Raw genomic sequence first — 20805 nt, forward strand, 5'->3', positions numbered from 1 at the left:
AGGACAAGCGGGTTCCTCTCCTCGGGTCTCACTGGGATGGGCTCGGCCCCTGCTCCCTTGCAGTCCTGTCCCCACTGCCACGGGAAAGACGCCCCTTGGGCTCAGCATCGGGCCCCAAGCTGTGCTGGTGGCAGGCCTTCGGGGGGTCATTGCCAGACCTTCCTCCCTCCCTAACCCCTCCGCTGGGAGCATGGGGGCAGCAAAGAGGGCAGAGCCATTAGCCCACCCCAGTGTTACACCCCCTTAGCCAGTGCTTGTGGGTCAGAGCCCCGCTCCCGCTGCTTGGAAGCCAAGCCTTGAAGGGGGTCTAGGAGCCACCCCTCTGTGCTGGGGGCTCAGCGTGGTATTGCCCCCCTTTCCCTGCTGCCCCCGGCCTTGCTGCTCGCTGCAGGCAGAGGTACAGGCGGCTGCGGAGGACGCTCATCAAATTCAGGGCTCTGGTGAACGTGTACGTGAACCGGAAGAGGTATCTCAGGGTGAGTCACGCACCTGCCGCGAGGGGGGGTAGCGGCTGCTGCAGGCCTGGGCAGCCGAGGGGGCCTCTGCACCACTGGGTTTTGGGGGCAGTGACAGAGCGGGGGGTGCCAGTCGGGATGGAAATGGGCTGGCAGCAGCTTGCACTGCCCAGGCCTGTCCCTAACCCATGCATGGGCTGCGAAATACCCAGACACCCCAGCCAGTGCGGGGAGCGGGGATCAGACCCTCGCCATCCAGCCGGACGCAGCTGTGAGGGCTGTAGCACACAGGGCAAGCGGTTGTTCGGGCCTCTATGCAAGGGGACGTCTCGGCTGTCGAAGGGGTTTGGCCTGGGGAAGATGTCCAGGGGCATCACCATCCAGTGCAGCTGAATGCTGTCCAGGCCAGCCCGCTGCCCCCAGAGGTCCCGAATCTGATCCTGCTGATGGCACTGCCTTCCTGTGATGCTGTGCCCCTGCCCCTGCCCTCTCCTGATCCTGCCAGATTCCTATCGGGCAAGCAAACCCGTGCAGGTAGCCACAGCTCTGGGTTGGCTCTGCTCTCAACATGCCCATCTGCTCTGGTTTCAGAGGAAGGAGGAGGCACGCAGGCGGGCAGAGGACGAGAGGAGAAGGGCTCAGCAGGTAATTCCTGGTGCCCTCAGGGATGTGTATGTACACACACACACATATATGATGGGGGGGTATGTGTGTATATGTGTGTGTGTGTGTATGTGTGTATATATACACCAAGCCCCCTGCTTCACCCCCACAGATATATATACACACATCCTCCATGCTGGGGTGTGTGTAGTACATGCATTAGAGGGTAAAGCAATACACCAGTGTGTGTGTGTGTGCATGCATGTACACATTTATATATATATGTGTGTGTATGTGTGTGTGTGTCTGTGTATGTATATGCTGGGCTGTGTGTATAGTATGTGTATTAGAGTAGAGGAGTTTACCTGTGTGTGCATGTGTGTACGTGCATGCGTGTGTGGGTGCATGGGGAGCTGTACATGTACTATGTGCATGGAAGATACCTGAATCTGTGTGTGTGGTGGACAGCTATATATGCAGGCTTGCTGGCTCAGGTGGGGGCACGTGTTAGAAGTCTGTGTGAAGGTGTGTGCACATGCTGGAGGCCGGTCAGGATGTGTGTGTGTCCTCATGCTTGTGTGCAGGTGTGCACTGGGGTGGGGGGGTGTGGCCACACATCTCTGCTGGGTGTGGCATGTGTACTATGTACATGGGGAGGGTGCATAGGCATACCACGCTGCAGAGGTCCAGGCTCACGTCCTGCTGCGTATGGCCAGAGAGCGTGGACCCCGCTAAGCAGACAGTGCAGGCATCTCTCCATCTCTGAACCCTGCTGGGGTCGGGCTCTGAGAGCACGAACCAGGCTAGTCCCTGGAGGGTGGCAGGCAGGGGGTCCAGTGCCTGTTAGACCACCCAACGCTAGGGCTGGCTTGGGAGGGGATTGGGGACCAGCATCCAGGGCCATGGCCAACAACTGTGTGCTCTGCTCTCAGGAGCTGACCAAGAGGGAGGTGATGGATGTGTCACGCCTGGAAGTCCCCATCGACCTGGTGAGGCTACTGGAGGGGGCAGGTAAGAGCCGAAGCCCCATGGATGCTGAGCGGGGCATGGGCAGCATGGGCTCCCAGGGTCTGGCAAAGCCTCATTTACCAAAACTGTGATGTTTTGGGTCCACCTGAGGCCTGTGCAGCCCCATGTCCTGTCTCTGGGGGTGACAAGCAGGTCCTTCAGAAGAAGAATGTGTGCAGAGCACTCCAGATGCTCCTGGTCCCCAGCCATTATGGGGTGAGGGCTGCCCTGAGCTTGAGGTTATCCCTGGCTGGTGTGTACCATAGCCCTGGATAGATTCATCCTGCATCACTTTGGCTAATCCCAGTCAGAGCCCAGGACCAGTACCTGGGGCACCGAGTCCCATGGGTTTGCTGTGCACTGTTAAGAGCTCTCCCATTTGCTCCCATCAAACCTCTGCTGCTGCTCTTCCCAAGTGCCTGCATGTGATCCAGCAGTGCTTTCTGCAGCCCAAGAGGCACTGACCCTGCTATGGTCTAAGCCAAGGGCAGCCCCATGCCAGGTTTCCCCCAAGCTGTAGGGGTGCCGGTACATTTGAACCTGCCCCGCTCTGGCAGCCAAATGACCCCAAGTGGATTTGTGCCTTGCTCTGGGTGTGTGAAGCCATGGGGATGGGCACATCCAGAAGCTGGTCTTCTGCTTATCCCCTGCCTTTGTGAGCTCCTTCCCTTCCTGAGCCCACTGTCCATGAGCCATTCTGGTTTCCCCCCAGCCTACAGGCAGGTACATGCCATGTGCATCGCTCTGTGCTCCGCTCCCAGGATGCAGCCAGACTCCCAGCCCACTCTGCCACTCGACATCAACAACTACCCCATGGCCAAGTATGTGCAGGCCCACTTCCAGGTAAGGAGGCCTGGCCCCAATGCGCTGAGCCCCTCCGCACCTGCTCCAAGTGGGAGGATGTGAAGCGAGAGCGATGGTCTTGGTAGCTCGGGCTCAGGGCTGGGGGCGAGGACACCTGGGTTCTCACCCATCTCCAGGAGGGAACTTTTCCTGGTGATTAGAGAGGCATGCGGTCATACAGCTAGAGCCAGGGGCTGCGGCTCCTGGACTTCTGCCACAGACATACTGCGTAACCTCGGACAGGGCATCTCATCTCAACTTTCCCTTCAGAAAACCAGGGTCCAGTTGCTTGCGGGCTCCGCGGGGATACATGAGGGAGCGGCTGATCCCAGCCTAGGGGCTGTGCTTTGTTCCCCACGTCCTGCCTGGCCAGGCCACGATCGAAGCTGGGCAATGTGGGATTTTAGGACATGGCCTTAGTACGGGCCGCAAACATCCCCATTGCAAGGGGAGATTAGGGAGGTGAATTCTGCCCCTGGCCAGGCCTGTGGGGGAAGGGCTGGTTGGGCACCCCAGGAGCCAAGCAGGGTGGGAGTCCTGGCCATTGAGTGTTCGGCGCATCCACCCTTGCCTTACAGATGCCCCTGTTTGGGATGCTCACGGTCCCACTGCCGGCCCCTCTCACCCGCGTGGACGAGGAGCTGAAGCGAGAGGCGCTCAGCCTGTTCAAGCTGGTAGGTCGGTTCTCCCCGTGGCTGCAGCCTGGGGACTGGGAAGGGCGTGCTGCGCCTCCGTGTAGATTGCTCTGGGCTGGAGGCCCGGGACATCCCCTCCTGCTCTGGCTCTAGCCCCTCATCCCTCAGCTGCACTAGCTGCAAGGGCCCACACCAGGGGTACAGAGGAAAGGCCACTGTAAAGCTCCAGCACTGGGAGCATCCACAGAGCCCAGGCCTCGCTCCCTTGCCAGGAGCCATGGTGCATGGATGCTGCAGCCCGCTGGGGTGCGGGGAACAGGGCAAGAGGAGGGGAAGGGGGAGGAAGTACATCTACTGGCCTTCCGGTGCCCTATCTCTCCTGACCCCTGCCCCCGGGGCAGATTCTGCGCTTCATGGGTGACCCGTACCTCAACGGCCCCCGGGAGAACCTGTTTGGGAGCTACATCGTGCAGAAGGGGCTCTCGACACCGGGGCTGCGGGATGAGATCCTGGTGCAGATCGCCAACCAGGTCTGGCGCAATACCAACATCAACAACGAGGAGCGTGGCTGGCTCCTCCTGGCCGCCTGCCTCAGCTGCTTCATGCCCTCCGCCCGCCTGGAGAAATACCTGCTCAAGTGAGTGCCGGGGCCGCGCAGGTCGGTCATGCAGCGTGGGGTGGTGGTGGCCTTCCCTGGGGGACCCGAGGAGGATCGGGCCTGATCCTGAGCCCTCTTCAGTGACTCCGCAGTGGGCATGGAGGGCATCGGTCCATGCACACACCATGGTTCCCAGCAAGGATTGGACCCACAAGCCCCTGCACCCCACAACTGGCCTGGGCCCCTTGTTTTAAAACAATGAGGTGGTGGCCAGCTGCAGTAGGCACTGAGCTGGCCTGTGGGAGGGGGTCTTGCCACAGGCACCGAGCTGTACCTGAGACACCCCTGGCCACTCTTGCTTTCCCTCGACGCCTGCCTTGCCCGAGTAGCCGGGGGCCGGGACTGTGCCATGCACGGGGGGCTTCCCAGTGAGGAAGGGGAGCATGGGCTGGTGCTGGTCAGAGCCTGGCTCCATTCCACTCTGCCACTGACTGCCTGTGTGACCTTGGCCCTGTCATTTAGTGCCCATGGGCCTCCGTGCCCCACATAGAGAACAGGACTCATAGCACCTGCACCCACACTCATCAAAGATGGTGAGGTGCTGAGGTGATGGGCCAAAGGGGCATGGGGATCCCTCCATGCAGAGTGGGGGCTTTCCCTTTCCCATATGCTGCTGTCAGTCCCGCTGGCCCAGCTCCCCCCTGCAGCCGCCCTCCCTCCGCAGGTTCGTGTCCGACTACGCCTTCAATGGCTATAAGTACGTGTGCCAGCACAAGATCCTGCAGGCCATGCTGAAATCCCGGTTTGGGCCCGAGGTGGCCCGGGCTTACCCCCCATCGCTGCTGGAGTGGACGACCAACCGGCAGAGAGCCAACATGGCCTTGGACATCTACTGCTTCAACGGTGAGGGTGGAGCTGACCTTGGCCTAATGGCCGCTCTCCTTGGTGCCACGGGGCAGTAGAGAGGGCAGAACTGAGCCCTGGTTTTTTGGGGGGGAGGTTCTGGGGGCCAGGAAGGGACTGGGAGGCTGCGGGGGACAAGGTTGTTGGGGTCAGGAGGGAGACGGCGATCAGGGGATGAGCGGGGACAGGGCAGGATGAAGGGGTGCAGACAGAAGGACAAAGGGGGCACAGCACATGGGGGAGCTGCCTGCTTGTCCTGGGGGTCCAGCCCCCATTTAGCCCCCCGTGCAGCCAGGCTGGGGCGGGGAGCATGCAGACAGGGAACGGGGTTTGGGAAGTGATGGGCTGCCGTGACCTCCCCAGGCGACCACTTCTCCTGCCCCATCCACTCCTGGAGCACAGGGGAGAGCGTGGCTGCAGACCTGCTCAAGTCCAGGTACCGGGGGCTGTGGGGCTGCAAGCAGCAGGGTACTGGCGCCAGGGCGGGCTCTGAGGCTTGCCCTGTGCCGCCGTCCTGGCTCAGGGGCTGTGCTGTGCCCGCAGGGGGATAGCAGAAGGCTGGCGGGGCTGGTCCGTCACCATGAAGGACGGGGCCCAGTGGGCCGAGCTGGCCGGCCATGACTACGTCCTGGACCTGATTTCCGACCTGGAGCTGCTCCACGGCTTCCCCAAGCAGAAGTCGTATTTCCTCATCGCCTCGGAGGGGCTGGAGCAGAGCCGGGGGGCCCCCTGGGCGTAGGTATCTGGGGGGACCAGGCAGCCTGTGGGAGTGCCCCTTGGGCGTCTGGCAGTCACCTGGGAGCAACACCGAGATTCCCAGCCCCTTGTTCCTGGTGCCCCTGGATAAGCCAAGTGGCACAGCCATGCAGCCTGGAGGGAGGGTTAATGCCTGGAGCCCGGTGCCCTCGGCTGCAGATGCCAGCTGTGCCCAGGCTTGAAGCATCTCTGCAGCAACCATGTTGGGGGAGAGGTGGGGATGGCACAAACCTTCACCCCAGCCCCATTCTGGATCTGCAGCCTTCTCCAGCAGTGGGGCGGCAGGTGCTGCCAGGCGCCTGCTCTGTGCAGTGATGAGGCTAAAGAGCTCAGGGTGACTAACAGGGTCTCTCCCATCCTGGCCTCTGCAGGGTGTTTGGCCAGGGCATGGAGTCTGATGAGGAAGTCCCTCCGCCCCCGGCCACCAAGGCACCCACTGAGCCTCCCAGCGTGGTGGACTCAGATGGGTATCACAGTCAGGGTAAGTCTTGGACTCCCCGCCCTTCCTTGGTACCCACTGTGCCCTGGCACACGCCAGGTCCAGCAACTGCATTGCTTTCCTCCCTTCCAGGCTCCAGCTCCAGGTCGCCAGTGCCTGACACCGTACAGAAAGGTACCCTTCCCCAGTGCACTCAGGCGCTACAGGGTGTGGGCAGGGAAGGAAAACCCTGGCCCCAGTGGCAGTGGGTGGAGGCCTTGGAGCCTGAAGTTTGGTCCCATGGAGGTTAAGCTGGCCATGGCATTGCCTTGCCCCTCTAAAAATCCAGCTGCTGTGTCTGGCCCTCATGGGCCCCGCAGCAGGAAGTCCCACCTGTCCCAGCTATGACCTCTGTGTGGCCAGGGGCCTTGGAGCAGGCTGGACCCCACAGCAGGCTTTGGATGCAGTCAGGGACCGTCAGACACATGTACCAAGCCCTTGGCTGACTTGTCCTCTGTCTGTCTTGGCCCTGCCAGCAGAGTCTGATGCCTCCAGTGAACCGCGAATGCAGAAGGGCTTGGATCATTACCTGGACAGCCTGTTTGACCCCGTCCTGTCCTATGGGAATGGGGTAAGCACCACAGTGCCCAGTGAGGAAGGGGAGCATGGGCTGGTGCTGGTCAGAGCCTGGCTCCATTCCACTCTGCCACTGACTGCCTGTGTGACCTTGGCCCTGTCATTTAGTGCCCATGGGCTTCCGTGCCCCACATAGAGAACAGGACTCATAGCACCTGCACCCACACTCATCAAAGATGGTGAGGTGCTGAGGACATGGGGGCATGCTGGAACCAGGGCTGGATCCGGGGGGGTGGTCCTGTCCTGATAGCTTCTGTTTCCCTCTGGAGAATGGCTGTAAAGGAGACCGACTGCAGCAGCAAACTCGCCCCAGGCAGCTCTGTGGTTGCATGGAACTGCTGTGCTGGGCTGTGGTAATCCTGGCGGGCTGCAGGAAAGAGCTCGGTTACCTCTGGGGCTGGGCCGGCACCAGCTTGGATCTGAAGCAAGGAGGTTCAGAGACCCAGCAACCAGCGGGGTGGCTTTGTGGGGGCTCCCACCCATGCACTGAGCACAGCATGGCTGGAGAGGATCTGTGCCCCACCTCGGCCATGATAGACCCCAGGAGGAGCCAGGCTGGGGCTCTGTCTCTTCTTAGCCTGCCCCTGACCCCTGTTTGCTCCCTTCTGCCATGCCAGGAGCTGGAGAAGCCGGCCGTCATGTCCCAGAGGATGAAGGGCGGCGGTGGGGTAGGAGGTAGGGGCAGCGACAGCAACCTCCAGCAGGGCGGTGCCAGAGCCCCCACGCAGATGCCTCTGCGGCCTGGTGAGTGCGGGCGAAGGTCTCCTTCCTGGCACAGACAGCGCCCAGCAGTGCCGGCTCAGGGGGCAGGACTCTGGGGGCCCAAGCTCAGCTCTGCCACTGACTCACGGCCTGACTTGGGACATGTCAACTCCCTTCACGAGCCTGTGCAGGACTCTCCCCTCCAAAAATCCAGGCTGCGGCTCAGCTGCACTCATCACCGCTCCTTGCAGAGGGGCGGTAGTAGGGCAGAGGAGGGAGAGCGACCTGCAGGTCCCTAGAGACAAGCCAGCGCGTTCTCCCATTGCCCCCAGCAGAAGGGAGGAGAGCAGGGCATGCAGGAGGCTGGGACCAGCATCCCTGGAGCAACACAGGGACCACGCCAGGGCCAAGAGAGGGATCCAGCCCCAGCCTGTCCCCATGGTGTCTAAGCCCCCGAGGCTGCCCATGCTCCTCTCCAGCCCAGGGGCTTGAGGAACTACCCATCTCCTCTGTGCCTGCTCAGGGGCAGCAGCTGGAGCTGCCATGTCACCACTTGCTCTTCCCCCTTTGCCCCCGCAGGTGTGGAGCAGACCCGGATGGCGCAGCAAGGGGCTCACCGGGAGACAGCCGGGCTCCTGGTCAGTGGGGCGGGGGGATGCGGGGGCACGGGAAGGGCAGCCCTGGGCTCAGAGCAGGTCTGCCCAGCAGGAATGGGGGCCTGATGGTTTGCTGGGGCACCTGGTTGACCCCACGCGGACTCCCTTGGTAGCGGTGGGGAGGGCAGAGGTCCTGGTACCACTGGGTGATACTGGAGTGGGGCCGTCTGGGGACACTTCCATCTTTAACACCTGAATATGTATGGGTCAGTGGCTGCCTACAAACACCTGGGACTGGACTTGATGCCCCAGGGGCTCCGTCCAGCCCCGAGCTCCCGGCCCTGCTCTGCTCCCAGGCGGGGTGCGGCTGGGGCTGCAGTGGCCCTGGGGGAGTGGGGCTGGGTGTTGTCTTGCATGTCTGTGGCCCCTCAGGGGAGACACTGGGCTGAGAGACAGGAGGGGCATCCTGGGCATGTGCCAGAGCTCTGGCCAGGGGTGTGTGACCCTTCCCCTCGTGTTGCTGTCACAGACTCGTCTGATGGGCAGGCCAGCAATGGCTCTGCAGCAGCAAGCTATCTACAGGGTGTCCAGCCCCAGCCCCAGGCCAGGCCTGGCACCGCCGTTCCAGGTGGGTCTGCCCCTCACCCTCAGGACACGGGGTGGAAGGTGGGGGGAACAAGCAGAGAGGAGTGGATGGGAACACCTCCCATCCCCTGATCTCCGTGGCTAGCCACAAGATGGGCACGGGACCACCTGGAAGCCCTGCGGATAGGGGCCTGCCCTGGTGGGACCACGAGCTCCCTCACTGCTCTGTGCAGGGCCACAGCCTTGCTTCATGAACCTCCTCGGAGCGGCCTGTCCTGGTGCAAACCTACGGGAGCAGGGGAGATGTTCTGCAGGCCCCTGAGCCCACCTGACTGCTCTCCCCCCAGAGGTGGCTGCATTTCAGCTGGGGGAAGTGATATGACCTCTCAGCCCCCTCCATGCCTTACAAAGGCGCCCAGGCAGGGCCCCCACACACCCGGTGGTAAAGCCTTTCACTGATGGGCTGTTTCTCTTTCTCCTTTCCAGAGGAGGGGGGTGAATGGGCCGCCTGGCAGGACTGCAGCCGCTCCTGGCCCCATACAGGAGAGACCCTTACGGAGAGCCGGTAAGGGCTATGCACTAGCCTCCTCCTTCCCCCCCCACATGCATCTCCCTGGGCTCAGGGCTTGGTCCCGTGGCATTTGGAGCTGCAGCTTGTGGGAAGCCAGGGAAGGGACAGGGTGGGGGTTCAGATCTCAGCTCAGGACACGCATGTGGGGCTGGCTCTCGTAACCCTTTGTGCTCTGTGTGCTTTGCGGGGAGGGCTGGGAGATGCCAACTATGGGGCTGAAGCAGGGGTCAAAGCCCAGCAGGGCCCATGCCCCCTGGGAGCCGGGCTCTCCCCCCAGCCAATGTAAAGGGCTGCATGACAGTCACCTTGGTCACCTGCCCCAGCCCAGGAGCTGATGGGGGAGCCCCAGCCCTTGGGCAGAGCTGGTGGGAGCCAGATTCTTCCTCTCACCGAGCTGCCCACGCTCCCCCACCGGCCCGCAGCATCTCCACCCCCCCGGCGCTGGTCCGGCGAGCTGGTGCGGCACAGCAGGCTCAACTCGGAGCACTTCCCCGAGCCCACGCGCAACATCAGGAACATCATCCGGCAGTACCAGCAGCCCACCCGGCTCCCAGAGACCCTCAGGTGAGCTCCTGGTCACTGTCAAGCCTTCCACCCCACCCCGCAACAGCCACCGCGTGGGCCCCATCCAGAGCTGCCCGGGGGCTAGCCCTGAGCACCGCTGGCTGCAAGGTGCCTGCAACCCAGAGCCTGTCTCCCTACGGTGACTGGCACCTAGTCACCAACGCGGCCAGCTGCGCCCACCCTGGACAGTGCCCAACAGCCGCGAGGCAGGGCCGGGGTTGGGTCCCATTGCGGTTCATCCTGCACCCATCCCTGGCCCCCGGAGCCCGCTCTCTACCCTGCTGCTGAGCTGCTGCCCCCCATGGTTTGTCTCCGCAGGAAGGAGGGCGGGAAGGTCTTCGTGAAGAAGATGGATCCCCACGAGGAAGCCATGATGATCCTGAAGAGGCAGATGGCCATCGCACCACTGCCTCCCACTCTGGTAGAGGGGCCTGGCTGGGTCGGGGGGCTGTGGGCTAACAGCAGGGCTGTGCTGCTAAGGCAGGAGCCTGCAAGTCGTCCTTTCTGCCCCGCCACAGTCTCCTGCAGAGTGAGCCCCGATGTCCCCTTCTGTGGGGTCTGCTCCCCCTCTCAGGGGCCATCTGGGCTCCTCAGTGCATGTGCCCCTCACCTGGGGGTGTCCTAGGGCAGGCAACCTAAGTCCTCCCAGGACTCAGGTGTATCTCTCTCTGGGTTGTAGATGCCCAAGGAAACGGTGGCCATGGTGAAACCTGTGACCAAGAGGCCTCCCCGGGTGACGCTGGCCCCTTCTCGCAGCCCTGTCCGTGTGGCAATGCCAGGTACCGGCGCCGGGGCATGGAGACGGGTGGCTGCCCCTGGCATTCAGGGCTGGAGCCTTACACTTCCCCCAGCTGCTGAGGCTTGGTCCAGCCGTCAGTCCCCAGGCGACAAGGGGCAGTCATGTGCAGCAGGGCTGGGCAGGGTGAGGTCTCTGTGATTTGGCTGGGACCATCCTGCAGAGACGCTGTGAACATGCCTGTAGGCAGGAGGGAGCACCCAGCAGCCCCTACCCACAGCCGGGTCACAGCCTGCCTCTGCCCTGTAGGGCAGAGGGCAACGGGTACAACGGGCAGTCCGAGAGACGCTTTACACACTATAATGTGCACCCCCTGAAGACTCCTGCTGGCTGCCAGGGTATCAGTTACCCCAGGGCTGACCTGGAGCCTGGCAGGGGGCCAGGGAGCATCTCAAGGCACAGCCTTCCCCGTAACCCAACTCAGGCAGCCCAAATTGGACCCCTCAGGTGGTCGCAAATGGCAGCATGCAGGGCCCGGCAGGAGGGAGGGGGCCACCGGTCCCACCGAGCTCTGTTGTGGCCAGGGCCAAGGGCTCCACACCCTGTCAGGGGCTTGGCTTTTACGAGCAACGAGAGCTGCAGGATGACATGACCGGAGCTCGTGATCCTCATGTTTCAGGGCGATGGCCCCATGAGATCAGGCAGCAAAGATCCCTTGGGGATAATGTTGCAGCATGTGGAAGGAATCGCGCAGCCCCGCTCCTGGCTGCATCGAGGGCCCCGGTACCTTCTGCAGGAGCTGACCCTGCAATCCAGGGCAAAGCCTGATGCCCAGACCACATCCTGCCCAGAGCTGGGATGTTCTGCACCCCCAGGCTCCCCCTGTGCTGCCTGTTACCTGCTATTACCCAGCTGCCCCTTCCCCAGAAGCAGCTGCATTTCAGCAGCAGGTGACTTCAGCCTTGAGCAAAGGGAATAGCAGAGGGCTGCTGCCCACAGCTGCCACCTTCCACCGCACAAGGGACTGCTTTGCATTAGGGGTCAACGCATCCATGGTGCTGCTGCGTTACACACAGCTGCCGCCTTTTGCCCCAGAGGTGACTGCATCTTGGGGGTGGCTGAAATGATCTCGCTGAACTGGCTTCACCGTGAAAGGGGCTTTGAGATCCTTCAGGGCAGAAGGTGCATTATAAATGCAAGAGAGCTGAACACAGGCATGGACGAGGGGAGAAGGGCCTGCCTGGCTCCCCGAAGCCATGGGCGCATGAAGCGGAGGCCTCGCCTGCACTGACATTCCCACCAGGAGAAGGCACAGCAGACCCAGAGCCTGTGCCTGGCCTGCCACTGCGTGCCCATGGGCGAGTCACTTAGCTTCTCTGTGCCTTGGTTTCCCCCTTGAGAGATCGTAGCAGAGGGTGGGGGGTGGGTGAGTTCATTATGGATCCCAGACGCTCAGGTTCTTCAGTCCTGACGTGTCCAGGGGCAGTAAGGGGCAGGCTGTGGTGCCCCCCTCACCCCGTTCTCGGCGTCTCTCTGCAGTCATAGTGTCCCGGGACCTGCCAGCCCAGGAGGAGCAGATCCAGACCCAGCTGCACCGGCGCTTCAGCGAGGAGTTCTACACCTACTGCAACGTGCCCTGGAAGATCTACGTCCGCAAAGAGGTACGGCGTGCGCACGGCCCCCTCCCCACCTCCCAGTCAACTGCCTGAGGCCAGGCCCTGGGAGAGCCAGCCTGGGAATGCGCCCACCTCTGGGGTGGTTATGTGACAAAACACTGCCGTCCATAGCTGCTGCAGGCAGCGGTGCACAAGCAGCCGACTGACAGGACAAGATGGTGCCTGTTCTCCTTAGGATGGTGCATCCAAATTGACCCCGCTGCAGAGGCTCTTCTTGCATGCAAGCCTCGGACGAGGGCCCAGCAAAATACAGAGGCCGGGGGGGGTACATGTGGAGTGTGAGGGCCCCCAGCTGGGGGGCAGCTGAGCAGTGGTGTTGTGACCAGGGGTTTGTTACCATCCAGACGCTCCTGCCTGGGATCAGAGGCTCCATGAGCCAGATCCCACCCATGTCCACTGCTGGGCAGGCCCTTTTCTGCCTTTCAGACGTGCAGTGGGGAGTTCACGGGCCACGGTCAGGTGCTTTAAGCCTAAACCTCCTGCTCTGTGTCAGGAGAGTCCTCAGCCTGGCCCAGTGGTTATTGATGGGATGGTTCAGGGGAGAGGGCTGGCTGCGGCTCTGCTCTTCCTAGCCCCCCTGTGCTGGCAAAGCGGGGACGAGAGGTGACTCGAAGCAGGATGGTGCAGGCCAATCTGTGGGGGAGACCCTTCAACGCACCTCTGTGATGCTGGAGCCTCAGGCTGTTCCCAGACACGAAGCCGGGCAGGGCAGCAGAGCATGGCAGCTGCTCCCTGTGTGTCTGCTTTTGGCCTGGGGTAAAGGGCACCTAGGCTGTGGTAGCTCATGTTGCTGAGAGCACCTAGCCCCTCCACTTGGCTTACCTGCGCCATGGGCTAAGCACCTACCAGCGGGCAGCTGACACGCTATAACACCCTGGCCCCGGGCAGCTTCTCCACGTGTGCACCTGGCACAGGCACACCGGGGTGCATTTCAAGGCCACTTCAGCTCCTTCGTCTCTCGAGCCCTCGTGGAAACCTCACCCCAAACACATTGTCCAGTGTGAGCGACCTGGGGAGAGGGAGGAAAGGGGGCAGAGACCTTCCTGCCGGCCCCCTTCACCTGGCAGCACCCCTGCTCTTCCCCTCCAGGTCTTCTACCCCAAGGACAACTTCAACCACCCCCTGCTGCTGGACCTCATTTTCAGACAGGTGAGGTCCCACTATCATCCACGCAAGCTGCAGCAGCTCGGGCACCAGCTGTGGGGAGTCCACTGGGCCCTGTCGGGGGACAGGAGAGGGGGGGTTTCAGGCTAGGTCTGCCCTCAGCAGACAAATTGCATGGCAGCATTGAGGGGCTGCAGGCTGCTGAGCCCTGGATGGGGGAGTGAGCTGGAGGGGCTCATCCAGTTGCTAACCCAGCGCGACGGCTCCTGCCCGCAGATCTTCAACGACACACTGTCTGACGCCTGCGTCCGCATCAGCCCAGAGGAGCGCCAGCGCATGAGGTCACTCTTCGGTAATGCCCACCGCCCCTTGTGGCATGGCCAGCCTGGGGCTGTCTCCCCGCAGTGGGGCTGGCCTGCTCTCTCCCACCCCATCCACCAGCTGTTCACAGCTGTCTTGGCACCAGTCCTGTCTAGGCACTGAGGGCCGAGGCCAGGTCCCACTCAAGCTGAGAGGAGTTTTGCAGCCCGCACAGGGGCCTGGGCAGCTGCCACCTGGGTTTAGGTCTGGGGTGTAGTGAGTTGTGCTGGGTCTCAGCCCACGTGGGCACACTGGACCCCATGGGAAGGGCAGCATCCATGTGACATCACTGTCCCCCCACATCAACTAATGCCATGGCCTTGGCCAGGCAGTTCCCCACCTCTGGCAGCCCTGGGCCCTGATCCTCTTCCCTGCTCCAGCATGGAGGGGCACAGGGCCTGGGGAGGGGCAGCCGGTGCCTGACCCTCTCTGTGGGATGGGTGGGGGGTCTCACTGCAGCGGCCAACAAGCTGGACTCCTTCAGCCCCGTCGCCGATGAGAGCGTCAAGAAGGAGATCGTCAGAATGGCCCGGGACAGCTGGGAGGTCTACTTCTCCCGCCTCTTCCCTGCCACGGTGCGGGCGTGACGCTGGGGCAGAAGGCGGAGGGTGGGTGGCAGGAGGGGGTCTGCCTAATAACCAGCTGGCAGTGTCATGCCAGTCAGACCACGATGCCCCGGGGAGGTCCCAAGGGCAGCACTCCTGCCGTGCCTTCGTCTGGGCTCAGGGCTGGTGGTCCTTGCTCCAGCACTGATACAGCAGTGGGGCAGGTGGGGCTGGCACTCGCTGATCTGTCCCGTGCCTGCTTCCCTCCCCCAGGGCAGCGTGGGGACCGGGGTGCAGATCCTGGCTGTGTCCCACACAGGCATTAAGCTGCTGAGGCTGATCAAGGGCACCAACATGCCTGGGGAGCAGCTGCGGGTGCTGCGGACGTATAGGTAAGTCCTGGGCAGGAGCTAACTCCGTGCACAGCAGCCGGCCCCCCACGCTGGCAAGTCAGGCTGGCACATGTCTTGGCATCAGCATTTGTGTGACTGCAGCTTCCAATGGAGCAGCAGGTGCTGGAGGGAGGTAATTGCTCTAATTAAATCCATTAGCGCCAAGATCCTTGCTCTCTGCAGAGCCGGCTGCAGGGCACCTCTGCAAAGGGCTGTGAACAGCCACATGCCTGTACACACATGAGCACACATGTGCGTGCATCTGCATACATACACAAGCAGTCACACATGCCCGCACACAAATCTAGATATGCCTGCACCTATGCCCACACATTCTTGAACACACAAGCATGTGCACACACATGCACAGGCATGTTCACACCTCTGCCCCAGTCAGTGCCCAGGTACGGAGACCCTCTGCTGGGAGGTGCTGCTGGAGGAGAGCGGTCTGCATATTCATAGCTATGCTCTGTCCCCCTTGGGTTTCACCCCGTGGCACCAGGGCATGCCAGCCCTGAGGCCTAGTCCCCCTGGTGCTACAGAGCCACTCCAGGGGAGCCCCAGGACAAGCTCAGTGCCAAGGGGAGGGCATCTCATTTCTTAACTGCAGTAGTGTTGCCCCTGGACCTCAACTGGTCCTGCGCCCGGCTCTCTCCCATCCCCTGGTTTGCTGGGCTCTCCCTCCCCACCGCGGCCCAGCCTGCGTAACCCTGTCCTCCCCTCGCACCCAGCTATGCCGATGTCCTGTTCGTGACCATGCCCTCGAGAAACATGCTGGAGTTCAACCTGATCAGCGAGAAGCTCATCCTCTTCTCCCCCAAGGCTGCCCAGGTGAAGGCCATGATTGACTACTTCATCATGGAGATCAAGAAGGTGAGGAGCACCTGGGGCTGGGGCTGGAGGTGGGGGACCTGGGTCACAGAGGGCTCAGGCAGGGTATGGGGGGCTGTGGAGAAAAGGAAAGAGAGAGGTGGTGTGACTAAATGCCCTGACCATGGTTCCAGGGTGTATTCGAGTGGGCAAGAATGGTTGTTGCCAGGTGAGAGTATCCTTGGTGTGTTGGTAGTTGTAATATGTGTGTAGCTGGTGGGAGGTTGTTTGCTATGTGGGCTGCGTGTGTGTGAGTGATTGTGTGGCCCTACTCTGAGAGCAGCGTGAATTTCTGTGGGGTCATATTCTGAGTGTGAGGTGTGGGGGCAGTAGCTGCCCCCATGTCCAGGGGGCATCCTGCTTTTGCTGCATGCCAGCTTCTACTCCCAGCCTGGGCTCAGTGTCCAGTATCCACATGCATGAGTCTAGGGTTGGGTCTAGAGGAGGGGCAGTGATGTGGCTGCACCCCCTTTTGGGACTGGACTGCACTATGGGAGCTCCAGGGACTACTTTTAAGCTCTTAAAGGAAGAGAAAATCCACTCCTCCTTTTCCGCTACTCCCTTGCTTGCTGGTGTTACTTCCCCTGCTGTTCTGGGGTGGGGCAAGTATCAGAGCTGTTCCCGTAGGCCCATGCTAGACTGTGGGACCAGCTCTGCTGAGGATGGGGACACCAGCAGTGGCTCCCATGGGTGTATTGTGTGGGGTTGTATTCTGAGCCTGGGGTCTGCATTTAGTAAGTGTGCGTGCATGGATGGGTGCTTGTGTGTGTGTGTGTCTGCATACAGTAGGTGTGCGTGCATGCGTGTGTGTCTGCATACAGTAGGTGTGCGTGCATATGCGTATGTGTATGTATGTTTGCATTCAGTAGGTGTGCATGTATGCATATGTATGTCTGCATTCAGTAGGCATGCGTGTGTGTGTGTGTACTTGTATTCTGCTCTCGGTGCCTGGGAGCTGTATTCTGAGCATGGAGGGGTATTCACAGGCTGTCCCATGGGGGTGCCATGTGTGCTATTTTACTCTGCCACTGGCTGGTGCCCACTGTGCTGTGACTGGTGTACGAGGCCCTAGTGCCTGGTGTGGGCCCAGCCCAGCTGTGCGGTTCTCTCCTCCTTGCAGGACTCTCAGTACGTGGTCGCTGTGAAGAACCACATTGCAATGGACAGCAGCCAGCTGAGTTTCCACAAAGGCGACATCGTCCACCTGCAGCCACTGGAGTGCCCCAAGAAAGGTGAGTCGCGTGGGGTCTGCTGCAGACCAGGCCCTGCAGGCTGGGTCTGCACATAGGAGGGAGCAGGAGAGCAAGCCCTGGCAGGCAGGCAGGCAGGGAGCTCAGCCCTGTGCGACTCCTTGCCCCTCTCCCACTACGCAGACTACTATTATGGCTATGTGGTGCGCAAGAAGCTGATGTACCTGGAGGAGCTGAAGCGTGGCACCCCAGATTTCGGTGAGTGCCTCTGGAGTGCCATGCTGTGCTGTTCCTGTCCCCGTCCCCATCCCCATCCCCATCCCCATCCCCATGAGCTTTGTCCCCTGGGCCCCCTGCCGCCTTCTCTGATGTCTCCCTTCCTCTCCTCCCCAACCCACCCTGGAGGGTCAGCCCCAAATGCAGAAGCCAGAGCCCTATGGCAGGGCACAGCTGCTCATACCACTTCCCCAGGGCACCTGCTGGCCTGCCCTTTCCAACCATTGCACAGGCGCACCTGAGTGTGTTATGCATAGAGAGGATGAGAACCTACCACTGCTGCCCCTGGAAGGAGCTGCTTCTCTGGCTTCAGTTTAGGGGCTTGTGTTTCTGACACTGGGGGCTGATGCAGGGGGAAGTTCCTGGGCTCAGTCCTACCTGGGCAAGTGCTGTCACATTTCCATGTGGCTCAGCTGGGGTTTCAGTGCCAGGGCTGTGGCCAAGGGTTGGGTGAGTCAGCCAATCTCCCAGTCATCCATGTGTATCGGAGAGCTCCAGAGCCCCAAGGGAAGCAACCATCAGCTGAGCAGGCCCAGGTGGGGTCCAGAGAGAACCCTTGTCCTTTGCAGTGGGGGCATCCCCTGGGGCAAGCACCTGCTCCCAGCACCCACTGGGCACAGCCCACCAGGAGCTCATGGGGAGCCAACATAGGGGGGGCAGCCAGAGAGGAGCCACTTTGAGGGGTGCATCTGCCTGGCTTCAGCCCTCGGCCATGGCTCTAGGGTCAGGCTGGACACGGTCTATATGAAGAAAGGGCAGGCAGAAAAGCCACTGTAGAAGTACTGACAGCCCCAATTACAGGGGCTGGGTGAAAGCGCTGTTAGCCAGGCCTGGGGAGGGGGTGGGGGGGCCCATGCCCCAGCCCTGCACTACAGACTGCTCATGCCCCATCTGCTTGGTCCAGGGTGGAAGTTTGGTGCCATCCATGGCCACTCAGGGCTCTTCCCCATGGAGTACGTCCAGCCTGTAGCAGCCCCGGACTTTGTGCACCTACCGGCCGACAAGAAGGAAGAGCCCAAGAACAAACGGGGCAAGGTGGCAGCCTCCGCGGCCGTGGCTGCGGCTGTGGCCTCAACTGCCATGGCCCGGGAGCTGGACAGGAAGGGTGAGGTGAGCAGCTGTCCCTAGGGCCCTGGGAGACTGGGACTGGCTGGGCTGCAGTGGAGGGCACTGCCTGGGTGGCAGGTGCAGGTACCAGTCTGTGGGCTGGGAAGGAGTTTGTGGCCAAGGCCCTGCAGCTGGCCTGGTCAGTGGTGGCAGCAGCCTAGGTCTGCCTGCGGCTGGGCACACGCTCTACAGCACCCCAAGGGTTAAAGACTAGATGCCGGCCCCCACCCCCCGTGCATCCCAGACCCTGGACCCCACGTCCCTCTGCCCCCAGGACACCCCCACGGGCAGCGACAGTGCAGATCAAGCAACAGAGGCCAGTGGTGAGCTTCCCAGGGACGGTGCCCTGCCGACTGGGCCATCCACTATGATGGACTTTGCCAGGAAGTATTTCCGTGGTGCCCAGAAGCTGACGTGAGTGTTTGTGGTGGGGGCGACTTTTCACCTTTCACCCTCCTGTGACCACCCCCATCAGCTCCGTGTGCCAGGAGTGAGGTGGGGGGTAATGCAGGTCTCAGTGGGATGATGTCTGGGTGACAGCACCTGCCATGCACCCCCTAACTGCCTGCCTCCCCTGCAGAGCCAGGGGCCACCCCAGCCCTGCTCCCCTGCTCACAAGTGCCCCTGCTGGCTGGGCAAGCAACTGCCCCCAGGGGCTTTCTGCTGGGCTCTTGGGGGGCTGTGCTCTGGTGCTGCCATGTCCCTGGCAGCAGTGGGGCATGCAGGTGCTGGAAACCCAGACTCACATTTTGCAGCTGCAGCAGCAAGCCAAGGGGGCTGTGCGCCAACCAGGGACTGGCACAAGAAGCAAGGGGGGTTCCCACTTTTAGGTAGACAGTCCTGGGGTCAGGGTCAAAAGCAACAGGCCCAAGGGTAGGAGTAGGTAAAAGATAAATAGAACTTAACACTGCAGTAACATCCACTCAGCACCTTCATCCCCCCCCCCAGCGCCTCCGGAGGTGTCCCCAAACCAGCCTTCGGTCCCCAGAGCGCTCAAACAGCAGCCTGCGGTTGCCTCCAAGTCTGAGTCCAGCTCTTTCCGTCCGCAACCCTGGCCGATCCAGTCCCACCACGTACCCTTGGGCATCCATCGACCATGCATTCCCTTCTCACTGTCCTCCTCTTCCTGCCTCTTCCTTTGCCCTCCAGCCCCCTGAAGTTTTCTGGGACTTGTAGCCCAGGTTACAGTCGGCACGGCTCTCCGCACTGCCCCCAGCTGTTGCACACGTCCATGCACGTGACAGCTGAGCACAGCGCCCAGCCGCAGGGATAGCTGCTCCTCGCCCAGCCAAGCTCCTCGTTCTCTCCCCGCAGGGACTCCTTCAAACAGAAATCCAAGAAGGGACGGGACGTGCCAGGCATGGCAGAGAAGCTCAAGTTCTCCAAGGTAACTGGGACAGTGCTCGCTGCCCTCACCACAGCCCGGCCACGTGAACCGGGGGGTCTGAAGCAGCCGTGCTAGGGCCCACCCCATCCCAGGGCTCCAGGACCTCAGGTCTGGCTGCCCGCAAGGGAAGGGATCCCTGCTTCTTTGCACTGGGGCGAGGATCTAGCTGGTGAGCTCTTGTGACCGGCATCTGTGAGTGTGGGTAGCTGAGGCTGGGGTGCCAGGGGGCACAGGGCTGAGCAAGGGCTGCGCACTTGCTGCCTCCACAGGCCTGGCTCACGGGCACCCCGTACTGCCCTCCGGCCACCCCAGAGGGTGCCTAGTGCCCCCTCCTGCCCCCTCCATTGCAGGGACTCCCTGCCGCCCTTGCAACAGGGCCTCTGTGCTCCTCCCTTTCTCCTGTGCCAGGTTTACATGCAAGTCCCTACACCAGGTCCCCTGCTCTTGCTCCTATGCCCGGGCTCTGTGTGTGCTCATGTTCCCCCACTGGAGTCCTCCCCGCAACACCATGCCAGGGGGATCCCTTGTGTCCCTCCTCCCTCCCCCCCATCATTAGTTCTCGTCATTAAGGGGGCAGCATGGTACTCTCTGGGGACCAGCAGAGTCCCGGTAAGGTGCTGGTGGGGGCAATCGCCACTGCAGTGGTTTGTGGACAGCTGCCAAGGAGCTCGATGCTACCTCCACCGAATGGGCACCAGGGGCTGCAGGGAGGAGGAAAAAGTGAGGGCACCAGGTGCTGGAGATTCACTCTCTGCTTCTCCCCTCCCCGGGCAGTCCCCCATCCAGGAGTCGCTGATCGAGTTCACGGACAGCAGCATGAGCAAGATGGCAGTCGAGGCCTTCCAAGGTACGCAGGGGGCTCTGCCTGTCCTCGCGAGGTCCAGCCCAGCCTGCACTAGTTATTGGGGCACCTCAAGCCACCCCAAGATGGGGGCCCCACCTAGGTGTCCTGGGCTGCTCTCCCCTGGGAACACAGAAGGGACCCAGGAGGGGCAGTTCAGTCCCATCCTTGGTCTCCTGGAATCACCGGTGCTGAGACATCCTTGGCCAACGTGCCCAGGCAGGGGCAGCCTTTCAGGGCGATGCCTGCCTGCCTCCAGGACACCCTCCAGCCTCAGCTTCGGTGCTGAGAAACAGCTGGGTGCTCTGTGGGTTTACCCACCTGTGTCCTGCCCAGCACAAGTCCCTGCCCCTCCAGCACCCTTACCCAGGGCCACTTGGCCTCCTGGCACCCCATGCTCAGGAGAAGGCCATGGCATTGGGACCCAGGCCTGGTGGTGTCAGGGTCT

General features: G+C 61.9%; 1 protein-coding gene across 1 annotated transcript in view; it reads left to right on the forward strand.

The window, feature by feature from the left end:
- Positions 1–20805, forward strand: part of MYO15A (myosin XVA) — a 51825-nt gene that overhangs the window by 21308 nt on the left and 9712 nt on the right. Inside the window, exons 23-53 of the mRNA XM_090023195.1 lie at positions 392–476; positions 1047–1100; positions 1991–2069; positions 2217–2219; positions 2779–2909; positions 3488–3583; positions 3946–4181; positions 4867–5045; positions 5409–5481; positions 5589–5780; positions 6173–6276; positions 6756–6850; positions 7473–7599; positions 8137–8195; positions 8683–8781; positions 9225–9303; positions 9732–9873; positions 10192–10294; positions 10553–10652; positions 12149–12270; positions 13375–13434; positions 13666–13741; positions 14209–14324; positions 14568–14686; positions 15418–15559; positions 16677–16788; positions 16930–17004; positions 17927–18132; positions 18404–18543; positions 19444–19516; positions 20291–20363. Coding sequence (XP_089879321.1) covers positions 392–476; positions 1047–1100; positions 1991–2069; positions 2217–2219; positions 2779–2909; positions 3488–3583; positions 3946–4181; positions 4867–5045; positions 5409–5481; positions 5589–5780; positions 6173–6276; positions 6756–6850; positions 7473–7599; positions 8137–8195; positions 8683–8781; positions 9225–9303; positions 9732–9873; positions 10192–10294; positions 10553–10652; positions 12149–12270; positions 13375–13434; positions 13666–13741; positions 14209–14324; positions 14568–14686; positions 15418–15559; positions 16677–16788; positions 16930–17004; positions 17927–18132; positions 18404–18543; positions 19444–19516; positions 20291–20363 — 3350 coding nt within the window. The remainder of the gene's footprint in view (positions 1–391; positions 477–1046; positions 1101–1990; positions 2070–2216; positions 2220–2778; positions 2910–3487; positions 3584–3945; positions 4182–4866; positions 5046–5408; positions 5482–5588; positions 5781–6172; positions 6277–6755; positions 6851–7472; positions 7600–8136; positions 8196–8682; positions 8782–9224; positions 9304–9731; positions 9874–10191; positions 10295–10552; positions 10653–12148; positions 12271–13374; positions 13435–13665; positions 13742–14208; positions 14325–14567; positions 14687–15417; positions 15560–16676; positions 16789–16929; positions 17005–17926; positions 18133–18403; positions 18544–19443; positions 19517–20290; positions 20364–20805) is intronic.

The sequence above is a fragment of the Crocodylus siamensis genome, chromosome 12, assembly GCF_052110815.1.
Source record: "Crocodylus siamensis isolate JL-2025a chromosome 12, ASM5211081v1, whole genome shotgun sequence".
In the NCBI taxonomy this organism is placed as follows: Eukaryota; Metazoa; Chordata; order Crocodylia; family Crocodylidae; genus Crocodylus; species Crocodylus siamensis.